Source organism: Kogia breviceps, chromosome 19 (genome assembly GCF_026419965.1).
Source record: "Kogia breviceps isolate mKogBre1 chromosome 19, mKogBre1 haplotype 1, whole genome shotgun sequence".
NCBI classification, from domain to species: domain Eukaryota; kingdom Metazoa; phylum Chordata; class Mammalia; order Artiodactyla; family Physeteridae; genus Kogia; species Kogia breviceps.
This window is the reverse complement of record NC_081328.1, coordinates 1359123-1386317: the sequence shown is the minus strand read 5'-3', so window position 1 is coordinate 1386317 and position 27195 is coordinate 1359123. Positions and strand designations below refer to the sequence as shown.

General features: G+C 55.9%; 1 protein-coding gene across 1 annotated transcript; it reads left to right on the top strand.

Moving 5' to 3' along the window:
- The first annotated feature begins 133 nt into the window (after nucleotides 1–133).
- On the top strand, nucleotides 134–26126 carry TOP3A (DNA topoisomerase III alpha). The gene is made up of 19 exons (XM_059048418.2): nucleotides 134–443; nucleotides 6888–6947; nucleotides 7907–7980; nucleotides 8925–9000; nucleotides 9738–9846; nucleotides 11166–11309; nucleotides 11419–11589; nucleotides 11808–11908; nucleotides 13504–13578; nucleotides 14800–14882; nucleotides 15831–16038; nucleotides 17423–17608; nucleotides 17731–17860; nucleotides 20211–20324; nucleotides 20420–20585; nucleotides 21226–21369; nucleotides 21958–22080; nucleotides 22951–23645; nucleotides 24648–26126. The coding sequence occupies exons 1-19, from the start codon at nucleotides 264–266 to the stop codon at nucleotides 24824–24826; spliced, it is 3018 nt and encodes a 1005-aa protein (XP_058904401.1). The 5' UTR covers nucleotides 134–263; the 3' UTR covers nucleotides 24827–26126.
- The last annotated feature ends 1069 nt before the right edge of the window (nucleotides 26127–27195 follow it).

Sequence of the window (27195 nt, the reverse complement as noted above, 5' to 3'; positions counted from 1 at the left end):
ACTGGAAACCTCGCGCCGCGAGACCCGGAAGCGTTCGCGTCAACTTCCGATCCGGAGAGCGGCGTCTCCCGAGGGCGGAGCGGGAAGGGAGGGAAGCGAGGTGGCCGCGCCGGGCAGCGTGGGAGTTGTAGTTCGCGGGGCTGTGCCCCTCGCGCCGACGGAAGCGGCGGGAAGGCGGGCGGAAGCGGCCTGCGCGAGGGACTGCAGGTCAGCGGGAGGCTCTGGGTCTCTGGGCTGGCGCCACAGATGCGCGGGGCCCGGGGATGATCTTCTCGGCCGCCCGCCGCGCGCTCCGCTGGCTGCCGCGGCCTGGGAGCCGGGCGCTGACCCTCGCCGACATGGAGGTGGCCCTGCGAGGCGTGCAGAAGATCCTCTGCGTGGCCGAGAAGAACGACGCGGCCAAGGGCATCGCCGACCTGCTGTCCGGCGGCCGCATGCGGCGGGTGAGGAGGCCCCTGGGCGGGCGGGACGGGGACGAGCGGCCGCTGCTTCCACCGGGGGTCCCAGCCGTTGGGCCGGGGCCTCCGGGCGCCTCTTGAGACAGACGGGCGTTTGGAAACGGAGTTAACGTGTTTCTCGTTTGCTTGGAGACCTTGGGTCCGCCTTGCACGGCGGCGGATGCCAAGCGGGCCTGAGACTCGGAACCGCAGGCCACACTCCCCCGACTTGCTCTCGAGCCTGCGGGTCCCCCCACCCCCACCCCGCCTGCACTCCCGGCCCTGCAGTCTAGGTGCATCCGACAGGGCGACCCGCCCGAGCCCCTGTTCCGTCGCTACTAACGAATTCCGAGAGTCGGGCGAGTTGGGGATCAGGTGTGTTCTGGACACACGGAAGGCCCAAAGGAGAGGGACGGTGAGAAAGGGTTTGGGAAGGAGGTGACACGAGACCTCGAGCTGTCAGGACACTCTCAATTATAAAAGTGGATCCTGAAACGGTTTTCTGGAGATTTCCCAGAGCATGAGTGGACGTTCCCTGCTCTTTTTTCTTTCACATCTTAGGGTCCTCAGGCCTCTGCTTCCCGCGGTGGATGGTGGGAACAGGAGCCGAGGTTGTGCGGGTGCTGGCTGACGGCGTCACCTCTTTTCCGTCGCTGAGTGTCCTGGTGAGCAGCCCCAGGCTGTGCCCATTTCTAGGGCTCCAGGCTCCTTGAGACAGGCCCGTCTACACAGAGCTAACTTGTGTATCCTTCGGGCTCTGTTTGAGTGTCTCTTTTTCAGGGAAGCTTTCCCTCACATCCCTCTCCCCCAGCTGGGTCAGGGCTCTGTGTGATAAGCCCACCTTGTTCTACTTGGAAGGCACCTCCCAGTTACAGTTCGATAACGTGCTGTTGAATTACTCATCTCAGTCCCCGCCACTCCTCCGTGGACTGGAAGCTCCGAGGGAAGGGGCTATGGCTATATCTGTATATAGCCATAGCTGTATATAGCCATATAGCCATAGCCATTGCTGTATCCCTGGTACCTAACACGTGTCTGGAATACAGGAGGCCCTCAATCCATATTTGTTGGATGAACATTTGAGCTCAGTCTTGCAAGTTTTACCAGGCACCGGAAACGCCATGTTCAGAGAACAACGCAGTGGCTTGAAACAGCTTGGCAAGTTCAAAAGCTGGGAGTTGCGAGTGGGCACGGTAGGGGAAGGAGCCAGTGGGCATGGCAAGCGTGGCAGTTGAAGGCACATCGTGAGAGGAGTAGAGAGCCGCGTGTTCTCCACGTGAGTGTCAGCTGTTTTGAAGTACACAGTTCGCCAGCGTTGAGTACGTTCTCAATGTTGTGCGTCCGTCGCCTCTGTTTAGTTCCAGGTTTCATCACACCAGGAGGAGGCCCGGTAGCCGTGAAGTAGCCACTCCTCATTCCCCACTTCTCCCAGCCGCTGGCAGGTCACTAAGCTGCTTTGTGTCTGTTCTGGATATTTCACCCAAAAAGATTAGTACAATACGTGGCCTTTTGTGTCAGGCTTCTTTCACTTAGCATTTTTGAGATCCGTTCATGTTGTAGTATGTTAGTACTGCATTCCTTTTTACGGCTGAATAATATCCCATCGTATAGATAGAATCACGTTTGGTTTATCTTTTCTTCAGTTGGTGAGCATTTGGACTGGTTCCACCTTTTGGCTCTTGTGAATAGAGCTGCTATAGACATTCACGTACAAGTTTTTACTTGAATACCTGTTTTTAGTTCTTTGGGGTAAATGCCTAGGAGTGGAATTGCTGGGTCATGAGTTAACTCTATGTTTAACTTTTTGAGGAAATGCCAAACTGTTTTCCACAGTGGCTGAAACATTTTACATTCTTATCGGTGTTCCAGTTTCTCCACGTTCCGTCAACACTTGCTCTTTTTCTTTTCTTTTTTTAATTATCACCATCCTGGTGGGTGTGAAATACCTTGCTGCGGTTTCAGTTTGCGTCTCCTGAGTGACCGACGATGCGGAGCATCTTTTCATGTGCTTGTTGGCCATTGTGTCTCCTTCTTTGGAGAAATGTATGTTCATGTCTTTTGCCCATTTTTGAATTGTCTTTTTGTCATTGAGCTGCGAGAGTTCTTTATACATTCAGGATACTAGGTCCTTGTTAGATATATGATTTGCAGATGTTCTCATTCTGTGGATTGTCTTCTCACTTTCTTGATAGTGTTCTTAGATGCGCCGAAGTTTTTAATGTTGATGAAGTCCAGTTTACCTGTTTTTCCTTCTTATTTTGATTATACTTTCACTGTCATATCTAAGAAGCCATTGCCAAACTGAAGGTCATGAAGATTTGCCCCTATGTTTTCTTCTAAAAGTTTACACTGTTATATTTGGGTCATTGATCCATTTTGAGTTAATTTTTCTATGTGGTATAAAGGAAAGATCCAGCTTCATCCTTTTACATGTGAATAGCTAGTTTTTCTCAGCACTGTTTGTTGAAAAGACTGTCCTTTTCCCATAGAATGGCCTTGGCATCCTTGTCAAAAAACAGTTGACCATAGATATTTGGGTTTATTTCTGGACTGTCAGTTCTGTCCCATTCTTCTGCATGTCTTTGCTTATGCCAGTACTGCACCGTTTAGATTTCCTGTAGCTTTTGACATTGAGCAGCGTGAGTCCTCCTACTTTGTTCTTCTCTTTCAAAATTTTTTGGCTACTTGGGGCCCCTCGCAATTCCATATGAACTTGCTGTCTTAATATTATGTCTTCCAATCTATGAACACAGATTGTCTTTCCCTTTATTTATGTCTTTATTTTTTTTAACGTATTTTATTGAAGTATAGTTGATTTACAATGTGTGGTGATTTATATTGTACAGCAGAGTGACCCAGTTATAGATGTATGTACATTCTCTTTCATATTCTTTTCTGTTATGGTTTATCACAGGGTACTGAATATAGTTCCCTGTGTTACACAGTAAGACCTTGTTGTTTATCCGTTCTATAGATAATAGTTTGCATCTGCTGATCCCAAACTCCCAGTCCATCCCTCCCCCTTGGCAACCACAAATCTGTTCTCTGTGTCTGTGAGTCTGTTTCTGTTTCATAGATAAGTTCATTGTGTCATATTTTAGGTTCCACGTATAAATGATATCATATGGTATTTCTCTTTCCCTTTCTGACTTACTTCACTTAGTATGATAACCTATAGGTCCATCCATGTAGCTGCAACTGGCATGATTTCATTCTTTTTATGGCTGAGTATGTCTTCTTTAATTTCTTTCAACAATGTGTTACGGTTTTCGTTGTGCTTTTGGATGCTGTTATAAATGGAATTGTTTTAATTTGCTGTTACAGGTTGTTCGTTACTGTTGGTTTTTGTGTGTTGATCTTGTATCCTGGGACTTTGCTGACTTTGTTTATCAGCACTAATAGTTTCATTGTGGCTTCTTTAGGATTTTATCTATAAGATCATGTTGACTGTGAATAGACAGTTCTACTTCTTCCTTTCCGGCGAGAATGTCTTTTATTTCTTTTTCTTGCCTAATTGCTCTGGTTAGAACTTCTAGTAATCTTGGATAGCAATGGCGAAAACGGGCATTCTGTTTTGTTCCTGATTTTAACGGGAAAACTTTCAGTCTTTCAGCATTGAGTGTGATGTTAGCTGTGGGTTTTTTGTAAATGCCACACTTCACTTTATGGTGAAGGCTGTTGAATTTTTATCAAATGCTTTTTTTTTTTTTTTTTTTTTTTTTTTTTGCGGTATGCGGGCCTCTCACTGCTGTGGCCTCTCCCGTTGCGGAGCACAGGCTCTGGACGCGCAGGCCTAGCGGCCATGGCTCACGGGCTTAGTTGCTCCGCGGCATGTGGGATCTTCCCGGACCAGGGCACGAACCCGTGTCTCCTGCATCGGCAGGCGGATTCTCAACCACTGCGCCACCAGGGAAGCCCTTATCAAATGCTTTTTCTGCGTCAGTTGAGATGAGCAGTGTAGGTTTTAAGTGGATCATATTTGTGTTTTACAAAGTCATTGTGGCCACGGAGGACTTGAAGAGTGAAAGGCTAGAGTCCGGGAGGCAGCTCTTGGGGTTCTCCATGTAGGGGGCAGAGGCCTGAACCCTAGGGACCCAGGAGCACTGGGTGGGAGCAGAGGGAACGGAGAGGAAGGGAATGATGAAAGCAGGCAGGATGTAAAAGGTGAAAGTTCACCGTGCTTTCGCACGTTTTGGTCCTTCTTCCTGAAATGACATTTTCCCTCTTTTCTCCTGACGAACCCTTCACCTTTTAAAAGAAAAAATACAGGCCAGCCTAAATGAACCTATTTTGTGAACTCTTTCCTCAGCATCCTCTGCACCCATTTCCCTCTCTGTTTCCGGGTGCGCTCTCATCGCTCTCGGTGCCGGCCGTCCTCACGGGTCGAGTTCTCCGGCTGCTCGCCCCTCTCTCCCATGTTGTGGCGCGCCCTCAGACCGTGACGGGTCCGTTCATTTGTCTGTCCCTCACACAGGGCTTGCCTCGAATGAAGCAGTCCCTACTTTTAAGGGACTTAAATTCTGCGGAGGAGCTAAGACGCGCACGGGCGCACAGACCTCAGAATCAGGTGATAGTCGCCGCGGCTTTGTAACAGCCAAGAATGGAAGGAGCAAAGACTGGTCCTGGCTGCGGGTAGCAAAGTAAATTGTACTTTCTTATGGTAGATAGTTAGACACCTGTTACGGATAAGACTTTCAAACACGTCTACAAATATGTCTACGTGTGAGAGAAATTCACCAAAATATTGACACGAGATAGAACGTCTCTCTTTTTTCTTGAAGAGCAGTGCTTAAACGCTAGTAACTACTTCAGATAGTTGAGAGAATACAAATGTGTATCAAGTAAACCGGCCCCACTGTCCACAGTGGCCACTGCTAGTAACTTACAGGTCTTGGAGGGCTTTATATTCAGGAGGAGAAATCTTGAAACGAATCCAGTAGATTCCGTGGCAGCAATGTGGTCAGTCCCCATGGAGCACGTAGAGAAGATGGGGCTGCTCTGGGGGTTGGGGCAGTTTGTTTTTTTGTTTTCTTTAGTTTTAATGGCATGGATGGCACTCAGAAGCCACGTTCTTGGTCTGCCTACTAGGTTTTCTTCTTTCGCTAGGCTCCAAAACTCTGCTGTGACTTGCGAGCAACCCATTGCCCTGAGCACCTCCCCCAAGTGGTGGAATCGTACGTAATTGAGCCCAGCCCTCAGCTGGGAGCTGCGGGGAGGCAAGTTTGAAATGCCAGGAAGAACATTGTACTTCCTCAGGACCGTCCCTTGGTGGAGGAGGCTGCCTGGGAGAGCCCTGGCCCCGGGTCGCACACAGGCTGTTAGACAGGCATCCGCTAGGAGAGGGTTAGAACAGTGGTTTCCAGACCGTTCCCGGGAGACCCAGGGGACCACGGATGTGCACCTCGGGAGCCACCTGGGGCCGGACCGGGGATAGGCTGTTAGCAGAGCTCACCCTTGTTGCAGCCAGAGTGCTTGGACCTTGTTACATATCAGGGCCCACGTAAGAGCTTGTCTGGGAAGCTTCAGTGCTTTCTTAAAAAGAGCTGGAAACCCCAGTGGTGCAACGATTTCTTCTCTCTGGTACTGAAAGGGCTTAACTAGCAACTGGAGTTTGTAGAGGGGAGTTTCCTTTCTTGGCGACACTGGGTGAGTGAGCTCTTAAGATAAATTCCGTCTTTAAATTTGCCACTGTGCCTCGAAAAGAGCCTCATTCGGTGTTCAACACAGAAAAATTGTGTGAGGATGTTCTCGACACGATCCTTCTTGGCGCTTGGAGGTTCCCCCAGTCCCGCTTTGCCTGCGTCTTGTCTTCTGTGCAGCCTTGATGTGAAACTCACATGCGTAGCTACTTTTCACACCTTTGTAGAAGGTGGGATCTTCTCTGAGAGGGTTTCGTTCACACATAAGTGCAGCTGAGGAGGTGCTCTGTACGCTGGTTCCCAGGCCTGACTGGGGCTCATAGCGTTACTGGATGTCAGAGCCAGCGGGACCTTACAGGTAACTTTACTCAGAATAAATTGAGGTTCAGAAAGGTGAAAACTTGCCTGCGGTCACCAGTTTACTGACGCGATTGTATGGCCAGGAAGTCGAGAGGTGTGTGTGGAGAACGGACAAAACCGTCAAGAGACGCGTGTCCTGATCCTCTCTCTGGAGTAATTGTCATGTGATCTTGGACAAGTCCATTCTCAGCTCTAGAAAGATGTTACGTGGTGTTAGCTGATCTCAGGTCACCTTGCAGCATGAAAGCTCTGTGGCCTCGAGCAAGTACATGCTTGTAACTGACTTCGGAGGGGCCACTTCACAAATGGTCTCAGTGATTTCACCTTGTTTTAATCTATAGGAGGTACTGTTGCATTTTTAATATTCCCACTTATCAGGGATTTGCTTGATCTTTATGTGAGGAATCATTTGTCTTTTTTGTAATTTATAGATTTTCTTTTTGTTTTGCAGAGAGAAGGACTTTCCAGATTCAACAAGATCTATGAATTTGATTATCGTCTGCGTGGCCAGGTAGGTGCTGTAGTACTTCTATCCTGTGGCTGAAGGATGCTTTCAGATCCATGTGCCATTCTGGTGTACATTCCTTGGGTCTTTAGTTATGGCTAAAAAGAGCAGCTGTTTACGACAAGCCTTCCCTAAACTGCTTGTCTGCTTGTATTTTAGAATTATTTAATCAAGGAGAATTAGCTTGGCCATTGTAGAATATGTCACCTTCTTTTAAGAAAAACTATTGTTATGACCTAAAGATCACTGGTGACAGGTGATCGTTTTATAATTCGTAAGGAAGCCTCTTTTTTATAAAATATGGTCCCAATCTTAACTCTTTATAACAAAAAAAGAGCTAATATACAATAGTTTAAATTTTAAAGGCATTATGGTACCAGAATTAGAATGGTAATTGTATCGCTATGGTTTTGGCTTTGAAGAGGTATGTTTGTTTTTTTCTTCCCGGTCAACTGGTCTTGGGGTGTGTGTGTGTGTGTGTGTGTGTGTGTGTGTGTGTGTGTGTGTGTGTGTGTGTGTGTGTGTGTGTGTGTGTGATTAGACTTCTTTTTAGAGCAGTTGTAGCTTCACAGCAGAATTGAGAGGAAGGTGCAGAGATTTCCCACACGCCCCCCGCCCCGACACATGCACAGCTACACATCACCCTCAGCCCCCACCAGATGGTACATTCATTACAACTGATGAACCTACACGACATCATTGTCACCCAAAGCCCATAGTTGACATTGGGGTTCACTCCGATCGTGTGCTTTCTGTGGGTTTGGATGACGTGTATCTATTATTATAAAGTCACACAGAGTGTTTTCACTGCCCTAAAAATTCTCTGTGCTCTGCCTGTTCATCCTCCCTTCCCCCACCCCGATGACCTTTTTTTTTTCCCTTTGATAGAAAGTCCCCCCTTCTATTTGAATGACTTGGCAAAATCTAATTGCTAAAAGACTAACTTGAATTTTGTTATCATTCAGAATGTCACCATGATAATGACTTCAGTCTCAGGACACCTGCTGGCTCATGATTTCCAGATGCAGTTTCGCAAGTGGTCAGTACGATTCCTGGTGGGGGGGAGCTTTCTGATTATGACAGTAAGTTGTAAACTATCCCAGCAAGTGTGAGGCATGCCGGTGTTGCTTTGTTACTTACAGCAGTAAGATGACTGAATCCATTGGGCTGCTGTAACAAAATACACACACTGGGTGGCTTATGAAGGACAGAACTGTGTTTCTCCCAGTTATGGAGGTAGGAGGTCGGAGTGCCCGCAGGAAAAGGAAAGGTCCCTCGAGGGCCTGTTCCAGGCTGTGGCCTGCTGACCTCTCACTGTGTCCTCACAGAGTGAAGGGTCTAGGGAGCCGGCCGGGGTCTCTTATAAGACCTCGAGTCCCCTACATGAAGGCCCACACTCACGACCTAATCACCGGCCAAAGGCCCCGCCTTCTGACCCCGTCACATTGGTGTCGGGATTCCAGCATGTGAATTTGCGGGGAACACATACCATAGATACCATAGCAGTGACCCAGGATTAACTGGTTCGCTGTGAATTTTTACCATATGCTTAGAATAAACAGCCACTTTCAGGTGCGTTCCCCCAAAACACCCAGACCTTTTTTTTTTTTGGCCGTGCTGCACGGCTTGGGGGATCTTAGTTCCCTGACCAGCCAAGGATTGAATCCAGGCGCCGCAGTGAAAGCACCGAGTCCTAACCACTGGACCGCCAGGGAACTCCCTACCCAGACCCTTTTCATGCAGTCATTGGATTGCAGTTACCCTATTGCAGATACGTACGAAAGAGTTCCAGAATCTCTTCTCAGCAGCTCCTGTTAATCGTCATGGGGAGTGCATTGCACAGAGGGTGACAGCCTTGCTTGTAATCCTCTGGCGTTTCACAGGGGACTCTGTCTGGTGGGGATGCACCCATGAGGGCACTGGGGCAATCTTCTCCCGGCATGTGCTGAGCTAGGATTGTGTGTGTTTTCATTTCCTTTCCAGGCAGAGCTGCAATCCTCTTGTCCTCTTTGAAGCAGAAATTGAAAAGTACTGCCCAGAGAATTTTTTAGACATCAAGGTAGGATCTTTTGGGAGACATTGAACAACAACCACCTAATGAAACCGAGTGGTTTCTGTATTTTGACTGCACTAGAATTGAAGGATAGGTTTTCCACTAAACTAAGTACCAAGATTTCAAAAAATTATTCCCACCCGTTATATAGATGAGGCCATTTCAGCTAACTGGCTGAGGGACTGAGTGAGCCTTTTTATGAAGAGCGGCTGCTTGACTAAACCCTGGGAGTAATTGTGGTTACGTCATCAGTGTCAGCTCCCCTGCTGCCCCCCCTGTTGGAGGGAAGAGACTGCGATCTGCAAGTGGCCACCTGACGCTGAGCTGTGGTCTCTCGGGCAGTCAGGGCACCTGGCCTTGGTTCACTGCTGACTAGGAGCGCTTTGGGGTTGAAGCTCAATTAGGGGTTGATTTTGGTTTTTTTTTAATTGAGGACATGATCAGAACCCCTAGAGCTGTAGGTGTGTTAGAGCCGAGTTTCAGGGCTCGTCAAGATGGTGTCGTCATAATAAACCCCTGTCTTCTAGAAGCTTATGGGTGGCTGGGTGGGTCTAAGATGGGGGGCGGTACTAGTGACCTTGCCATCCTTACCACGCACGGCGGGGACAGTTTTTTCCGTGTCTCCTCGCCAAGCTGGCGTTCTCCAAGAACCTCATTAGTGCTGGGGCAGATCCAGTGCGGAGCTGTTGTGCGATGCGCTGCAGATCATGCTCTCACCACCCTTTCCCCACTGGCCACTTCAGAAAACCCTGGAGCGAGAGGCTCGCCAGTGCCAGGTCCTGGTGATCTGGACCGACTGCGACAGAGAAGGTGAAAACATCGGGTTTGAGATCATCCACGTGTGCCAGGCTGGTGAGTGTCTGCCCTGGGGCCGCGGCAGGGCTCGCGCTCCGTCCAGAGTCCCTCTGCCGGGCTCGCCGGCTGCGGCTCAGGGCTTGCTGTGTGTTTGGTCCACGTTGATTGCCAGCTTCTGAGAGCAGAGACTTGGTATTGGTTTTTTTGTTTTTTGTTTTTGCGGTACGCGGGCCTCTCACTGTTGTGGCCTCTCCCGTCGCGGAGCACAGGCTCCGGACGCGCAGGCTCAGCAGCCACGGCTCAGGGGCCCAGCCGCTCCGCGGCACGTGGGATCTTCCCGGACCGGGGCGCGAACCCGCGTCCCCTGCATCGGCAGGCGGATTCTCAACCGCTGCGCCACCAGGGAAGCCCAATATTCTGTTTTTAAAAATTAAATATTCATGGGCTTCCCTGGTGGCACAGTGGTTGAGAATCCGCCTGCCAACGCAGGGGAGACGGGTTTGAGCCCCGGTCCTGGAAGATCCCGCATGCCGCGGAGCAACTAAGCCCACGAGCCACAACTACTGAGCCCATGCGCCACAACTACTGAGCCCATGTGCCGCAACTACTGAAGCCCATGCGCCTAGAGCCCGTGCTCCACAAGAGAAGCCACCGTAACGAGAAGCTCGTGCACCACAACAAAGAGCAGCCCCCGCTCGCCGGATCTAGAGAAAAGCCCGCGCGCAGCCACGAAGACCCAACACAGCCAAAATTAATTAATTAATTAAAATTAAATGTTCACAAAGAATGTATACACCCTATGTAAAGTACAAAGAATAGTTGTAGAATGTTCTTTCTGGTTTTGTTTTTTAATTGTCTATATTCCTTGTACGATGCTTGAACATTAATAACTGTTGAAGTGAGCTTAGTGATTTCAGGTAACTTAGAGGAAGTGACACGCAGGCCATTCTCAGGCTTCAGAGAGTGGGGGGCTGCTCTTCTCCCTAAATGCTCTTGTGTTTCAAACTGTACCGACTCCTAGGATTAAATGTATTCAGTATTCACTCTCAGGGACAGTGTGCATGTCCTGTGTTATATCCATAACAGGACATGAACTTCCCCCAGGACCTTTTAATTAACATCTCCCTTTCCCGTAAAGGCCCAGGAGAGCACGAGATTGACACCTCGAAAGGCTCACGGAGAGGGTTTAGCTAATGGCTGAGACGCAGTCGCTCCTGTTTCTGACACCTCTCAGCCTGGTTACAGTGAGGCCTCCCTCTTAGACGGCATGTCTGTGATTTAACTGAACCAGTCAAGGTGGCTGCCTCGCAGCTTCATGAACCGGTTTGCCCGCCGTTCACGGGGGACCTGCCCCGGCGCCCTTGTCTGTTCTGCAGCGAAGCCCAGCCTGCAGGTGCTGCGAGCCCGTTTCTCCGAGATCACCGCCCGCGCTGTCCAGGCGGCCTGTGAAAACCTGGTGGAGCCCGACCGCAGGGTGAGCGACGCCGTGGACGTGAGGCAGGAGCTGGACCTGCGGATCGGTGAGGGGTGGGGTGGGGTGGTGGGCGGGGCCCGGGCTCCGAGGGCGCAGCGGGCTGTGACCTTGCAGTGCACAGCCTCTCCTTCCTTCCCTCCGTCCTCTCTCCTCAGGGGCTGCCTTCACCAGGTTCCAGACCCTGCGGCTGCAGAAGATCTTTCCTGAGGTGTTGGCGGAGCAGCTGATTAGTTATGGCAGCTGCCAGTTCCCCACCCTGGGGTTCGTGGTGGAGAGGTTCAAAGCCATTCAGGCGTTCGTGCCCGAAACCTTCCACAAAATCAGAGGTGAGGCCGCTCGAGGTGCAGAAGCTGAGGGCACGTGGGGCGTCTCGGGCACCAATTCAGGGTGTGGTTTGCGTCTCGCCGCCCTTGACCCCCTCGTCACTGTGTTCAGGACCCACCTCAAGTGTCCGAGGTGGTCTCCTGTGTCTCCTGGCTCTTGGCTTTCACCGCGATGAACCTTTTCCTCTTCGGCTCACGGCCTTCCCGTGTGCCCCCCACAGTGACTCATGACCACAGGGATGGCGCAGTGGAGTTTAGCTGGAAAAGGCATCGGCTCTTCAACCACACGGCTTGTCTTGTCCTCTATCAGCTGTGCATGGAGGTAAGAAGGGCTCTGAAGGTGACGATCTAGGAAGACCATCCTGCGATCTCCCGGGCCGCTCCCTCTCTGCCCCATTTCCCACCAGACTGTGGCTTCCAGTTTGCATCCAGGACATCACTTTCTGGGTGCCAGTAAGACTAGCGCCCCATGAAAACGGTACTAGAAGTGTGGAAGGAAAGACCTGTAGAACTTCTGGGTGAAACCGGAAATGCTAACAAACACATGGTTAGAATCCCCCGTGAAACGGCCACGCCGTCACCAGAGACTGAGCAGGGCCGGCTGGGCGAGCCCAAGCCCGAGAGCCCGAGCGCTGGCGGCGCTTAGGCAGCGTCTGGCCCGGCTCCTTTCACCGCTCAGGTGAGGAAACCCAGAGCCGTGAAGGGCACAGATGAGTGACTGGTGGGTACAGGCCATGCAGTGATAATGACAGGATAGGAAAATAGGGCAAAGGACGGGGAAGGGCCGGGGGCAGGGGCTCCAGAAGGGCATCCTCGGGTGACCGCCGAGTGAAGGTGGGAGTGATCAGCGGGAGGCGGCCATGGGAGGATGGGGACCTGCTCAGGCCGCAGGCCAGTCAGCGTCTGCTCCGCTCTCCCCTTTGGCCCTCGAGGTTACACAGTCTGCACATTTATCTGCTGAATAAAAGACTTGCCCGTTTCCTGCTTTACCAGGATGTGGTGCAGGGAAATGTGGCAGGTTGTATGCTTGGAGGTCCTTGTCCAAAAGCACCTGGTCCCCAGTCTATTTGCAGAGAGAAGTTTGGATTTTATCCTTTTGCATTCCCTTAAAAATGTGAGGTCGGGGCTTCCCTGGTGGCGCAGTGGTTGAGGGTCCGCCTGCCGATGCAGGGGACGCGGGTTCGTGCCCCGGTCCGGGAGGATCCCACGTGCCGCAGAGCGGCTGGGCCCGTGAGCCGTGGCCACTGAGCCTGCGCATCCGGAGCCTGTGCTCCGCCACGGGAGAGGCCACGACAGTGAGAAGCCCATGTACTGCAAAAAAAATTTTTTTAAAGTGAGGTTGGTCTTAAGATTAGAGTTCTCGGGCTTCCCTGGTGGCGCAGCGGTTGAGAGTCCGCCTGCCAATGCGGGGGACACGGGTTCGAGCCCCGGTCCAGGAAGATCCCACATGCTGCGGAGCGGCTGGGCCCGTGAGCCATGGCCGCTGAGCCTGCACGTCCGGAGCCTGTGCTCCGAAACAGGAGAGGCCACAACAGTGAGAGGCCCGCCTAGAACAAAAAAAAAAAAAAAAAAAGATTAGAGTTCTCCAGTTTATATTATGTAACTTTTCCTATTTCCAGCTCTGTATCGTCGTGAATTTTAAAAAACAAAACAAAACAGTAACACTGTGCCTACGTAGACAGGAAACTAAGGAGATACCGAGGCTCTGGAGAGGGCACCTTGGGGCCTGTGAGCTTGCCCCTCAGGGTCTTACTGTGGGGGAGAAGCAGGCGCTGGTGTCCAGCACGCTGTGGGCTGCAAGCTGACGTCTTGAGGGAGGGAGCAGGGCCTCTGTGGGCAGTGCCAGGGACGGTCTAGGAAAGCTGGGGAGGATGCTCCAGCAGGTTAAAGTGGCCTCTGCTTTTCCTGGCTTTCTAGGATCCCAGGGCGACCGTGGTGGACGTCAGGTCCAAGGCAAAAAGCAAGTGGAGGCCTCAAGCTTTGGACACCGTGGTACGTTCGTGGGGGCTGTGCCAGCCCTGAGGAGCCCTGACTCCTGTGGTCGGGATGGGGCTCCTGCGGAAGGTGGCTCAGTGGCAGGAAGCGCCTCTTCCCAGTGCCGCACAGGAATGCTCTTAGGAGGGACAGAAACCCCAGAGCACAGGCCAGCCTGACCTCTTAAATCAGTTAATAAACGCAGTATAACTGCCCCATGTGGGGTTTTGGAAGCAAAAGAAGGAAGAGAAATCACCTATCACCTCTCCATCTTTAGGTAATTGCTGATGTAATTTTGGTATCTTCCTCTTTTTTCGGTGTCCTTATTTTTTACAGCATTACTGGAATAGCTAGTGTTTTCCACCCAAGTATTTTACTTAACGTTTTTGCATAATGTATGTAAACATCATTTTAAATATCTACTTTATTAGCCTACCCTAGAACAGGGCTTCTGAGATTTTTTTGATCCCAAGAAGAACCACCCAATGGGACACAAGTCTGAGTAAACCACATCAGGGGGTCCCTTCCCGGTCAGCATTCTGTAGGAACATTCAGGGTGTAATTACTGTCAGGGTTGCCTCTGAAGGTTGAACATGCAGAACGTGCAGGGACTGGTGGCAGTGCATCCTTTATCTCGGGGTGGGGCTGTGTGCGTGTGTCCGCGCGTGTGTGCGCGTGCACAGGCGTGCTGAGGGACGGTGGGGGGGGCCACGGGGTGACCGCGTGCAGCAGGCGTAAGTGTCTCGTCCCTCACTGGTTAACACGCTTTGACGCGTAGCCAGCAGTATTGTCGGGGGGCCGCCAAGGGGAAGGGGTTGCTGGTGATGCCCTGCGAGGCTTGCAAGAATGGCGTTCATCACCAGGGGGTGTCCCCGGGGTCCAGACGGTGCCCCCAAAGTGCAGGTGTCAGACTGCTGGCGTTAGAGCCAATACTTGAGGCGCTCGCTAGCAGCGCGGGCCCCCAGCCTCTGCGCCGGCCCTCCTCTCTCAGGCTCCCTGGCGCCGGGTCCGGGAATCTGCTCGCCTTCCGGGTGACTCTGGCTTCTGCACGCGGGGGTCCGGGAAGCCCTGCGCTGGGGCCCTGCTCTGCCCAGCAGGCCCGGAGACCTTTCCGCAGCGCAGCCTTTCACACAGACGTGTGAGCGCAGCTGGCGGGGCGCCAGGAAGCTCTGAAGAGGAGGTGTGCGGGCGTGTTGGGGCCTGTGACTCACGCCCTGTGCCTGTCCACACGTCTTACAGGAGCTTGAGAAGCTGGCTTCTCGAAAGTTGAGGATAAATGCTAAAGAAACCATGAGGATTGCAGAAAAGCTCTACACTCAAGGGTAAATATGAGTCCACATTTGGGAAGAGAATTTGATGCATCTTTATCAGGGTGCAATATTTTAGAAATAGAGCTTATGAGGAAACTAGACTGTCTGGATATCACCCCGCTCTCGAGTAGAGGAATTTTGACACTGACTTCTCTTTTCTGATGGAAAAGGCATTTCAAAGTCACTTAAATCCTAAAGTAACACTCCACAGAGTAAACCCAAATCCCACTCTCGACCTCTCAGCAGGCGGGGCGCTGGGGCCCTGGCAGGGGCGGGTCGCACCTTTAGGGCTTGTGCGCCCGCTGTAAACCATCCTGCCTCGGGGGTCGTGAGCGCCCAGCGCCGGCCGGGGACAGTGTGGTCCACACGACCCGTGTGGCAGCCACTCGCCATAAGCGGCTGTCGAGCACGTGAAATGGGTTGTCCAAACTGGGACGTGCTGAGAGTGTAAACATGATGCGCTTCGAAGGCTTGTGTGAGAAAAGGATATAAATTGTCCCAGTAATGTTTAAGTGGCCAATGGAATGCTTAAAATTACACACAGGGTCCACCTTGTAGGTCAGGGGCAGCATCGTTCTTTCTCTTCGTTAAGACAAGCCACGGAGCGTGGGCCGCTCGGGTCAGGACCGCCGGGCCCGTCCTGGGTCGTTCTGCCCACCCGTGCGGGGGAGGTGGGGAAGTGCCCCAAGCCCCCCGGGGGCAGGAGGGCTGGGCTGGGGCGGGTGTGCCCCTGCACCTGCCCCCGGCGTCCGGGGTGACCCCGCAGGAGCGCCTGTCGCTCTTCACCCACTGGGGCGGGGCGGGGCGCTGGGGGTCACATCTTGGGCTTTCCCCAGCACGGGTAACGTTGTTGCCTGGATCAGACAGGCTGTTGCAGCTGTCACCAGTGTTCTCAAGCGAATTTAGTCGTTGACAGACCAATTTAGCAATTTCTTGTTGTGTTTGTTCGGCTTTGTTCAGGTACATCAGCTATCCCCGAACTGAAACAAACATTTTCCCCAAAGACTTAGACCTGACGGCGCTGGTGGAGGAGCAGACCCAAGATCCACGCTGGGGGCCCTTCGCCCAAAGCATTCTAGAGCGGGGCGGCCCCACTCCACGCAATGGGAACAAGTCTGACCAAGCTCACCCTCCCATCCACCCCACCAAGTACACGGACAGCCTGCAGGTTGGTTTCCCTGGCTGTGCTGCCGCCGGAACCCGCAGGGAGGTCAGGGGTCAGGGCGGGGGTTTGAATCGACTCTGCGGGCTCTGACTTTAGGAGCTAAGTGGTTTCAAAATTTCCATCTCAGGAAAGAGGTCGTGTCAACATCCTCCTCCCACAGTCTGTGCCTGGCTTCCCGAGAGACCCGCATGGGGGCTCTGCGCCGTCCAGCCCCCCGCTTTCTGTCCCCTCCCTCGGCTGCTGCCCTGACCCTCACCACAAGCCAGGTGGCCCCTTCCCTGAGCCCGTGCTCGGCCCCCACCTTTCTCCTCCCAAGACTGGGCCGGTTTCCGTCACCTTCCCGAAACTTCACCGCCACGCTCCGGCCACACTCCGGGCTGGGGGCTTTCTCACCCAGCGCCTAGAGCCTGTAACACGGGCCGGCCGTGCTCTCAGCCAGGCACACGCTCCAGGGGCCACGGCTGCTTAGGCCTGTTTGGTGGCTGCAGGCTTATTGTTTTGTTCTTCCTTTAATAACACACGTTCTTTCTCATTCTGAAAGCCATACGTGTTTATTTTAGACAACTCACAAAATAAAAAAGATTATAAGGAAGTAAAAAACTGCCTGCAATCTCACCACTTCCTGAGAATCACGTTTTTTTCCTCTGTGTGTATATAATTCTTACAATTAAATTATAATCTTAAATATTGTAAATTAGTGTTTTCCGTTTTATATCGTGAGCATTTCCCCATAGGCTAAAATATTTTAACGTATGATATATAATGATTGCATAGAGGTGCTGTATTTTGCTAGATCTGTTTTGTTTTGGTTTTTTTTGCGGTACGCGGGCCTCTCACTGCTGTGGCCTCTCCCGTTGCGGAGCACAGGCTCCGGACGCACAGGCTCAGCGGCCACGGCTCACGGGCCCAGCCGCTCCGCGGCACGTGGGATCCTCCCGGACCGGGGCACGAACCCGCGTCCCCTGCATCGGCAGGCGGATTCTCAACCACTGCGCCACCAGGGAAGCCCTAGATCTGTTTTTAAAGGATGACCTACTGCAGTTAACGTTTGCATAATAGATATTTACGTGGATGTCACGTTTCCTTGGAAGACATTCTCAGGAGGAGAACTTTTGGATATGAGCATGAGCGTCTCACAGGCCTCTGGTAGGGGGGCTTCACTGCGCCCTTGGTCTTTACCGCAAGGGTGGAGGGTCCCCGCGAGCCCCGCGCTCACAGGTCGGAGGCTGCCGGCGCATCTTCAGTCTGTGTGTCCGGCATACGCTGGGCCTCTTGGAAACCGGATGCTTTCGCTTTGGGTTCTGCTCGGACTGGCCTTACTTCAGAGGAGTTGCTTTCCAGTCTTGAGGGCGAGGGGACTCCACTAGGGCTCCTCTTCTCCCCACAGGGGGACGAGCAGCGACTGTACGAGCTCATCGTCCGCCACTTCCTGGCCTGCTGCTCCCAGGATGCCCAGGGCCAGGAGACCACCGTGGAGATTGAGATCGCGCAGGAGCGCTTCGTGGCCCACGGCCTCGTGATCCTGGCCCGAAACTATCTGGACGTGTACCCCTACGATCGCTGGAGTGACAAGGTGACACGGCAGGGGGGGGAACCGCCGTGCTCCCGGCCCCTGCACCACGTGACGGAACAGAGCGCGGTCGGTGCCTGGGCGCCGGGCAGGGCTCTGACCACCACATCTGCTGCCCTCTGTAGACCCTCCCCGTCTACAGCCGAGGCTCCTGCTTTCAGCCCAGCACCGTGGAGATGGTGGACGGGGAGACCAGTCCACCCCAGCTGCTCACTGAGGCCGACCTTATTTCCCTCATGGAGAAGCACGGCATCGGTAAGCAGTTTGCCGTCACGGTAACCAGTGGCTCTTGCCCTCTCACGGGTGCGGGCTCCAATTCTCCTCTGATCTTCACGACAGCTCTGACGAGGGGGCTGCGTTCTCCTCCCCACTTTGTAGCTAACGGGAAGCTTAAGAGCAGTTAAGGTCTTGCCTCAGGTCGCAAAGTGTGTGAGCTGTGAACACCCGGGTCCAGATGACTCTGCAGTCGGTACCCTTAACCACTGCCCTGCACCAGCCGCATAGGGACATAGGTGTTTCCCATCACTCGGGAGTCTCACCTGGGACACCCTGGTATCTTTGGCCCACACGGGAATTTGTTCTTTTTGTTGTATTCTTAGCAAGGTTCTAACATGTAAAACTGCCAGGATTCACGTTAACACCCTTTTGAAGCATCGGGAGGTCTGGCAGCCTTGAGTGGTGGCCGTTTTCTGTCGCTCACGCTTGGCTTTGCTCACCTGCTTGGCACGTGCTGCGCCCTTCAGAGTCTGAGTCTGCCACCCGCCCTTGGCCATGGGTGGCCGTTTGCTTAGCTTCTGTTAAAGCATTTCCCGTAATTGTTTAAGTATCAGAAGTTGGATTTAAAAAAAAAAAACACAACTGGGCCAGAATTGTTTTTCCCAGTAAGTCCCGTGGCCCAAGTTTTGCAGGTAGGTCCCTTGTGACTGATCTGCTTCCCCCTCAGTTTTCACCACTGCTCTGCAATCTCAAGGACTACCTCTGGCAGCTGAGTCCAGAAGGGCCAGCACCGCAGGGCGGCGGGGACCGTGTGTGTGGGGGGGGCCAGGCACTGCCGCCTCACTGCAGAGTGCGTTTTGTGCCCCTGCCTGGAGCCCACTGGCTATCACTGTGCTACCCAGAAAGCCTGTGGGTTTAGGTACAAGTAGAGGTGGTTCACCCACCATAATTTGTTTATAAAAACTTTGGCCCGCAAGAGCTGACCTTGCTCTAGACCCTGGGGACACAGTAATGAGGCCTGGTCCTTCCCTTCAGGGGCTCATCCAGCAGGAGAAACCAACCCAACCAAAACATTAGATGCATCGGGAGGGGTTCTGCAGGGACCGCAGAGCCTCGTGGTGAGAACCCGTGCTGCATGAAGGCAGGGCCTGAGGAAGGACTGGGGACCAGCAGGCACATGCTGCAGGGGGAGGTTCTGGAAGGCAAGGCCGGAAAGATGATCTGAGCCCGACTCGGCGGGGCCTGGACACCGGGCTCAGGGGCTCCCATGTGCCCGAGGCCAGCAGAGGGCCGCCTGAGATGCCTAAGAAAGGAGCTCAGAGACCTACATTGAAACAATGGTAACAGCTTTATGGAGACATAATTCACACACCGTCCGCTCCACTGAGCTCAGAGGTACAGTCCAGTGTTGAGTCGATTCATGGGATTGTGCAGCCGTGGCCACGGTCCACTTCAGAGCGTTTTCACCACCTCGGAAGGCCCATGCCCGTTAGCTGTCCCCCTCCCCCGCAGCCCCCAGCCCTCAGCTTTCTGCCCCAGTGGCTGTGCGTGTCCTAGACGTTTCTTAGCAGCGAGCGACGTAGCGTGTGGCCTCCTGCACCTGGTGCCCCACGCCGCCTGCTCTGCGGGCTCGTCCAGGTGGCGTGTCTCAGCGCTTCACTCCTCTTCACCACCAAACCTCCTGCGTCGTGTGGGTGGACCGCGTGTCGCTGATCCATTCATCAGCTTATGGACATTTGGGTGGTTTCTAGTTTTTGGTTACACTGAGTAGTGACCAGTAGCTGTGAATATTTGTGTACAGGTTCTTGTGTGGGCGCGATTTCAGTTCTCTTGGGCACATCCCCGTTGCAGCACTGCTGGGTCGTGTGGTGACTCTGTGTTGAACACTTTGAGGACCCTCCAGCCTGTTTTCCACGGCGGCTGCACCATCTTACGATCCATGCCAAGGGTCAGGGGTTTCACCGGCATTTGCCACTGTCTGTCTTTCGGGTTGTACCTGTCCCGGTGACAGTGAAGTGGTATTTCTTTGTGGTTTGGATTCGCATTTCCTTGGTGGCAGAGCTGCATTTCAGAAGATCCCCTTGGTTGTGGCATAAAGAGTAGGTTGGGTGAAGGAAGAGACTCAGCAGCCAGGAGACCGGGGACGTTGTAAAGATGTGGGCGAGAGACGCGGCCTGTGGCACTTGGCGGCGGGGAGGGGGGCTTACAGAAGGGGTTTCCAAGCTGGACTTAACAGCTCGAGTGAGTGGACGTGAGGGAGAGGAGGTTGCTGACCCCGCGTGGCCGGCTCTGAGTGGAGGTGTGTCACCTGCGGCGGGAAGCCCAGGCAGAGGAGGGGGGCTGCGCGGGGCTGGGGCGTGGCTCAGCCTGAGTGACGGGTGGCCTGCAGGTACCGACGCGACGCACGCGGAGCATATTGAGACCATCAAGGCCCGGATGTACGTCGGGCTCACGCCAGACAAGCGCTTTCTCCCCGGGCACCTGGGCATGGGGCTTGTGGAAGGTGAGGAGCCGGGGGCTCGAGGTGGGGCGGAGGGCGGGGTGTCGCTGCAGCCCCGCGGGTGTGTCCGAGCCGTGTGACGCTGCCCTCGTTCCCAGGCTATGACTCCATGGGCTACGAGATGTCCAAGCCCGACCTGCGGGCCGAGCTGGAGGCTGACCTGAAGCTCATCTGCGAGGGGAAGAAGGACAAGGTCACGGTCCTGCGGCAGCAGGTGCAGAAGTACAAGCAGGTCTTCATCGAAGCCACGGCCAAAGCCCAGAGGTGACTACGGGCCTGCTCTCCTGTGCCAGCCCGCTCACGTGCCGCTGTTCCCGCCGGGCAGCTCACCCTCGCCGGTGGCCGCCGCCCCTCCAGGCTTTCCTCCCGGGTTTGGCTGGTTCCCGCCGCAGAGCCTTGCCAATCTGGGGGCCGTAACCGGGAAGACCTGGTCCAGTTTCTCTGGGCTGTGGGCTTTGGAAACGCCCTCTCCATCCTGTCCTGAGCTGGCAGGCAGCACCGCCTCGTGGGTGTGCACCCCGCTGTTCTCTGGGGCACGGGGAGGGGGCTGTGATGCGTCGCGTGTGTGTATTCTGTTAGAAGTAACGCGTTTCCTAACCCCGTACCAGTTTTGAAAAGAAATGCACGCTCTAGATTAAACTTGACTCCAGACCCACACTCGGGGGGCGGGGGGGTGCGCGGCCGGGCGGTCTTGTTTGCTTGCCGTGGGGCCGGTGGCGAGGTGGCAGCGGCTGCCTGCGGCTGGACCCCTCCCGGGAGCCGCGGGTCAGAGGAGCCGGCCGCTTGGCCAGCGCGGCGCCCTGCGCCCGGTGCTCCGCGTCAGGCCCACGGCTGACCGGCCGGCTCCCCGCGTCGTGCGCGGTGAGCACGCAAGGACGCGCTAAGTGCTCTGCTGGTTCTTCAGGTTGGACGAGGCCTTGTCCCAGTACTTTGGGGCAGGGGTGGAGCTGGCCCAGCAAGAAGCCATCTTCCCAGCCATGCCAGAGCCCGTCAGGAAGTGCCCACAGTGCGGCAAGGACATGGTCCTCAAGACCAGGAAGAGTGGCGGGTCAGTGCCCAGCTGTGCCTTCCCCTCTCCCGCCCCGCAGCCCAGCACCGGACGCTGTGCAGGGCCCATCCTTTTGTTCCCACGTTGCTAGTTAGAGCAGGCCTGCTTCACCAGCCCCTGGACTGGGCGTCGGGGCTGGAATGGTGGCCCTGGGGGTGTGAGGCCCTGTGGGAATGGGGGGGGCTGGTGAGGGCGGGGCTTGTCCCCTGGGGATGGATGGCGCCCGCCCCGTCTGTGGACAGCGACGAAGACCCCACTGGTTGCTGACCCACTGAGCCCGTTTCCTCCTCACGGAGCTGCGGGGAGGGGGAGGGTCGGAATCTCCGCGGCGCGTGCAGCCTGGGCGGACCCAGGGAGCAGCCAGGGGCCAGTGGGGCCGTGCCGGGGTCTGGGCGCTGGCAGCGGCTCGGTGGTTCTTAAGCAGGAAGAGGCGTCAGCGGCGTGACGGGATTTCAGGGACGTCAGTGCAGGCTGGTTTTCCTGTCACTCAGTGTCAGTGACCGCGTCCTCCAGAAGCGTGAGTGTCGCGTGTGATCAGCCGGAGCCGCCTCCGGCAGCGCTTGCGTGACCCCGGCCCTCCCTCCCCAGGTTCTACCTCAGCTGCACGGGCTTCCCGGAATGTCGCTCGGCCGTGTGGTTCCCGGACAGTGTGCTGGAGGCCAGCAGGGACGAGAGCGTGTGTCCCGTGTGCCAGCCGCACCCCGTTTACAGGTGAGCTGGGGGTCGCGGGACCTGCCGGATGGGCACAGGGTGGCACCCCCGGGGGCCCTCCTCCCTTGGCACCTCCTGGAGGAGCCCGACCTCTCCCCGCCTCTCCCGCTGTGGGCTGACGCGGAGGCTGAGGAAGGCGGTCTCCTCCAGAAAGCGCCAGGGCCGCGCGGACGGCTGGTCCCCGGGCCTTTGGTCATGGGACCCCTTACACTCTCAGAAATCACGGGGGCACCCAGAGAGCTACCGTTGTGAGTTAATGTTTATAAAGATTCTGCCACGTTTTCAATTCAAGCGGAGGCATCGTTTAACATGTTTATTAACGTGTTTGTAACAAACGCATTGCATACTAACATAAGGGAACACGTTTTTAAGATAAAGTGTACTTATTTTCAAAGCAAAAAAAAATGAGAGGAAGATTGCATTGTTTTCCATTTTTGCCAGTTTAACGGTCTGGCTTCACAGGAGATGGTAGGATTCTCAGCTCTCCATCTGCAGTCAGTCTGCCGAGTTTACCGTGCGTTTCGGAGCTTCTGGAAAACCCTAACGCATGCACAGCACGCAGGAGAGTGAGAGCAAAGCCCACGTGCGCTCTAGGGCCGCTGCCAAGTAGCGTGCCCGCACGCTGAGGGGCCCTGGACCCCGCTGGACCGGGGCACGGGGAGGGGCACCTTTCAGAGGCTCCTGGGTTTGGGCGGGTGATGGGTCTTAGAGCTCATCTCCCTCCTGCTCTGCGCTGTTGTGCGAGCGCAGGGGCCGGGCTGGCTCTGCCTTGCGTGGCTTTCCTAGGCGGGGTGGGCGCAGCCCTATGTGGACCAAGAAGACTCTGGCACCCGGTAGTTAACATGTTTTCTCACCTTCTGGCCTCACTAGGTTGAAGTTCAAGTTTAAGCGAGGCAGCCTTCCCCCAACCATGCCACTGGAATTCGTCGGCTGTGTTGGCGGATGTGACGAGACCCTGAGGGAGATCTTGGACCTCAGGTTTTCACGGGGGCCCAGCCGAGCTGCCCAGCCAGTCCGCCAGCCCTCCGGCCACCTGCAGGCCAGCCAGCCCCTGGACAGAATGGGCAGCAGCCAGCACGGCCACCCCCAGCCTCCCGCCACCAGGCCCTCGGGGGCCCCGGCCAGGACTCTGCCCCTGCCCGCCGCCGAGGGCGAAGGCAACTCCGTGACCTGCAACTGTGGCCAGGAGGCCCTGCTGCTCACCGTCCGGAAGGAGGGGCCCAACCAGGGCCGCCAGTTCTACAAGTGCGGCGGCGGCGGCTGCAGCTTCTTCCTCTGGGCCGACAGCAGCCACCCAGGAGCGGGGGGGCGTCCCTCCGAGGCGCCCAGACCCCCGGGTGGTTCACTGGGGCGCCCGCCGGGCTCAGGGAAGCCCCTGGGCGGGCCCGGGAGACCCGGCGACGGCGACGGTGGCGGTGGCGGGTGCTGCCTGTGCAGCCAGCCCGCTGTCACGCGCACCGTGCAGAAGGACGGGCCCAACAAGGGCCGCCAGTTCCACACGTGCGCCAAGCCCCGGGAGCAGCAGTGCGGCTTCTTCCAGTGGGTGGACGAGAACGTGGCCCCAGGTGAGGGGGCACGCGGGGCCTGCCTGAGGGGGCAGGGGCGGTGGGGTGGGGGCACGGGCTGCCTTGCTTCCCCTCCCCGCTCGGTCACACCTGCAAGGTCCCGGGCAGCTTGCTGTGTGCCCGGCACCGCGCCGCCGTGCTCTGCGTGTCGTCTCTCACCTTCGTCGGGTGACGGTTGTGATCGCGAGTCACAGGAGAGGAAGGTGAGGCCCAGACGGGCGGGGTGACCCGTCGGGCTCACACGGCGACACAGCCCAGGCCCGGCTCGTGGGCCCTGCGCTCCTCCCGCCTTTGTAAACCTGGCGGGCCCTGTATCGCGGCCTCATCCTGTAAGACGGAGGCCCTGGCCCTGATGTCTGGTTCCTGCCCTGGGTTACGCCGCTTGGGTTGGCGCCCCACGGATGGGTGCGGGGAGAACCTGCCACCGGACGCTGGGTCAAGGTAGATGACGCACCTGAAGGCACCTGGCCCCTCCAGGGCACGCAGAAGCCTGGTCACGTGTCTAAGGGAGCCTGGCGGGAGCTTTCTCTTGGGGCCCACCTGTGTGACCTTGAACCATTTGGTACGGCTTCTCAGCCTTCTCTTCCTCCGTAAGATGGGCACCTGCCTACCTTTCTAGGGTCTCTGTTAGCCTGAAACCGTGACTCTAGCACACGTGCGGCAGGTCTGCCCACAACAGGGAGAACCCAGAGGCTTGGGGCAGGCGGAGGCTGGAGACGCTAGTGCCGTGTGGGACGTTGTCCTTCGGCGCACACGGCAGACGCGTAAGGGTGGGCGGGGTGGTGTCTGATCTCTGGGCCGCCTGCTCATTTTTCCTGGGTAATGGGGCAGCCAGTACTATGAGGCTCTTGCAGGACCTGAAGGGTCCAGTGCTCGGGCTCTGCACGCGCTCAGCGGGCTGCTTGCTTGGTCCCTGCTTCTGCGTGTGAGGTGACACGGGCCCCCTCACCAGGGCTGGGGCTCTGCCATCCCCACTCATTCCTCCCCTCGCTCTCCCCGCAGGGACCTTTGGAGGCCCCCCCTGGGCAAGAGCCAGAGGAGGAAGCCCGGGGCCGGAGGCCAGAAGCAAAAGGGCCCGGGCTGGTTCCTTGGATGCAGGGTCCGCGGCCAAGAAACCCCGCAAGTGCAGCCTTTGCCGCCAGCCTGGACACACCCGTCCCTTCTGTCCTCAGAACAGATGAGGGCAGGGTAGGGCCAAGGGGGCCACTGCCTCCACCTGCTGCTTTTGTCTCGGGAAACGAGCTGTTTCTCCAGGGCGGCTTTGAGGAAGGTGGCTGCTCTTGGAGTGTGGTCTGTGTTCTAAGGAGTCCGGGTCCAGACTGCTGTCTCAGGAAGGCCACGCCTGGTGGACAGTGGCCCTGTGCCCGGGGCTCAGGAACAGCCAACGGCTGAGAAGCCGTGGAGGCTGCCCCCTGCGACGCACAGGGGGCTGTGCTGTCAGCGCCCTAGCGGGAATCAGCCCGGCCCTTGACGGGCCTCCCTCCACAGACGTCCTGAGAAAGGGTAGGATGGCAGGGAGTCCCCTGTTAAGAAGTGGTGTCTACAGAAGGTTTATCCCTCTTTATCTCGAAGCTGCTGTGGCCAGGACACCCCACAGCTCGTGCCTCAATAAAGGATTCTACCCCTTGGCCCTGGCGGGTGATGGTGTAGCACCTGGTGAGGGTTGGCAGGAGTGACGGGCACTTGCAGGACCCCGGGCAGCGCCTGGGCCCTCGTCATCCTCTGGCCCCCGTGGCCTCCCCCGGCCGCGCCGCTGTCCTCTGGGGCAGAGAAGAGCCGCTGGCGTAAGATTCCGGTGCTTCCCGTCCCCACGCCCTGCAGAGGTCGCCGGGAGCCGAGCAGAAGCAGGTCGGCTTCGTCCAGTGGTTTAGACAGCGAGCTGGAGGGCAGGCTGTGCGCTGCCCAGAGCCACGCCACTAGTGAAGAGACGGGCTGTCCTCAGGTCTTGGGACTCCCAGCCCCAAACCCTTCACTCAGACCAGTCCTTGTGCCCTGGCTGGATGGCGGGATGCCCGGAATTGCCCCTGGGGCATCGGACAGTGCAGTGTGGGTCGGCCCCGCAGCCCAGGCTACTTTGTGGTTTTACGCGTGCCGGACATTTCATATAAACGGAACCACACGGCACGTAGGCCCTGTGTCTGCTTTTCTCTGAGCGGCGTGTCTTCCAGGGTCACCCCTGCGGTTGCGTGTCAGTGCTTTGTGCCTTTTTACAGCTGAACTAGTCCACCGTGTGCGTGGGCCCCGTTGTGAGCAGTGTGGCTGTAAACCTTCACGTACAAGTACTTGAGCGCCTGTTCTATGTTCTTGCACATCCACGCCGAGGAGTGTGGTTGCTGGGTCATGGAATTCTATGTTTAGTTTTTTGAAGAACCACAAGAGCTGCACCATTTTACATTCTCACCAGCAATGTGTGAGGGTTCCTATTTTTCCACATCCCTGCTAGTACTTATTTCCCCTTTTTTTATAAATTTGTTTATTTTATTTTTGGCTGCATTGGGTCTTCGTTGCTGCGCGCAGGCTTTTCCTAGCTGTGGCGAGCGGGGGCTGCTCTTCGTCGCGGTGTGCAGGCTTCTCGTCGTGGTGGCCTCTCTTGTCGCAGAGCACGGGCTCTAGGTGCGCGGGTTTCAGTAGTTGTGGCTCGTGGGCTCTAGAGCGCAGGCTCAGTAGTTGTGGCGCACAGGCTTCGTTGCTCCGCGGCATGTGGGACCTTCCCGGACCAGGGCTGGAAGCCGTGTCCCCTGCGTTAGCAGGCGGATTCTTAACCGCTGCGCCACCAGGGAAGCCCCTTTTTTTCCTTTTAATTGTGGCCATTCTCGCGGGCCTGAGGTGGTGGCTCACGGTTCTGACTTACACCTTCCTAACGACCACTGAAGTCGAGAATCCTCTCGGTGCTCACGCGGCCTTGCACGTATCTCTGCAGAAATGCCTTTTCAAGCCCTTTGCCCATTTTTCAGTGTTTGTGCTTTTGCTGCTGAGTTGAAGGATGCTGAACGCATCTGTGGATGTCAGTCTCTCCGTAGGGTGCTCCCGTGCACGCCAGGACCAGAACTGCCGGGTGGGGCAGGGGCCCTGGATTAGGGCCGAGAGCTTCCCTCTCCCATCCAGCTCCAGCCCCGGCCGTCAGGGCCCCCCGGGCCTTGGGCGTGGTTTTCCAGCTTCGCTTGCTGACCGCAACCCCACCAGGAGGTTTGGCGAGACCTCCGGGGACCTGAGCGGGGTGCGCCCGCCTCGCCTGCAGTCTGCAGCCCTCAGCGAGAATGCTCCTGCGCAGACCTTCGTCAGGGCGTTTTCTGCTTAGTAACAGCGCGGCCTGATACCACTGGCTGGGTCAGCTCTGGGGCACGGGTGGTGCCCGGTCGATGGACTGGCCGCAGTGGTCCCGAGGGGTCCTGCTCATTCCTGCTCGCCCAGAAAGGGTGCGTCTTGTGCGCGGGATGCCCTTTTGCTGAGCCGCCCCGTGACGGGTGGAGGAGGTGGGGAAGCTGTAGGTCAGTGAGTGTCTATTGGCCCTTTTGCGCTACTCTGTCACCTGCACCGGCCGTCTGTTCGC

What these genes read in the sequence shown, in the direction of transcription:
- TOP3A (XM_059048418.2), top strand. Translation starts at nt 264, where the DNA reads ATGATCTTCTCGGCCGCCCGCCGCGCGCTCCGCTGGCTGCCGCGGCCT. An exon ending in CATGGAGAAGCACGGCATCG is followed by an intron (nt 17,861 to 20,210) that starts GTAAGCAGTTTG and finishes GGTGGCCTGCAG; the next exon opens with GTACCGACGCGACGCACGCG. An exon ending in GGACGAGAACGTGGCCCCAG is followed by an intron (nt 23,646 to 24,647) that starts GTGAGGGGGCAC and finishes CTCTCCCCGCAG; the next exon opens with GGACCTTTGGAGGCCCCCCC.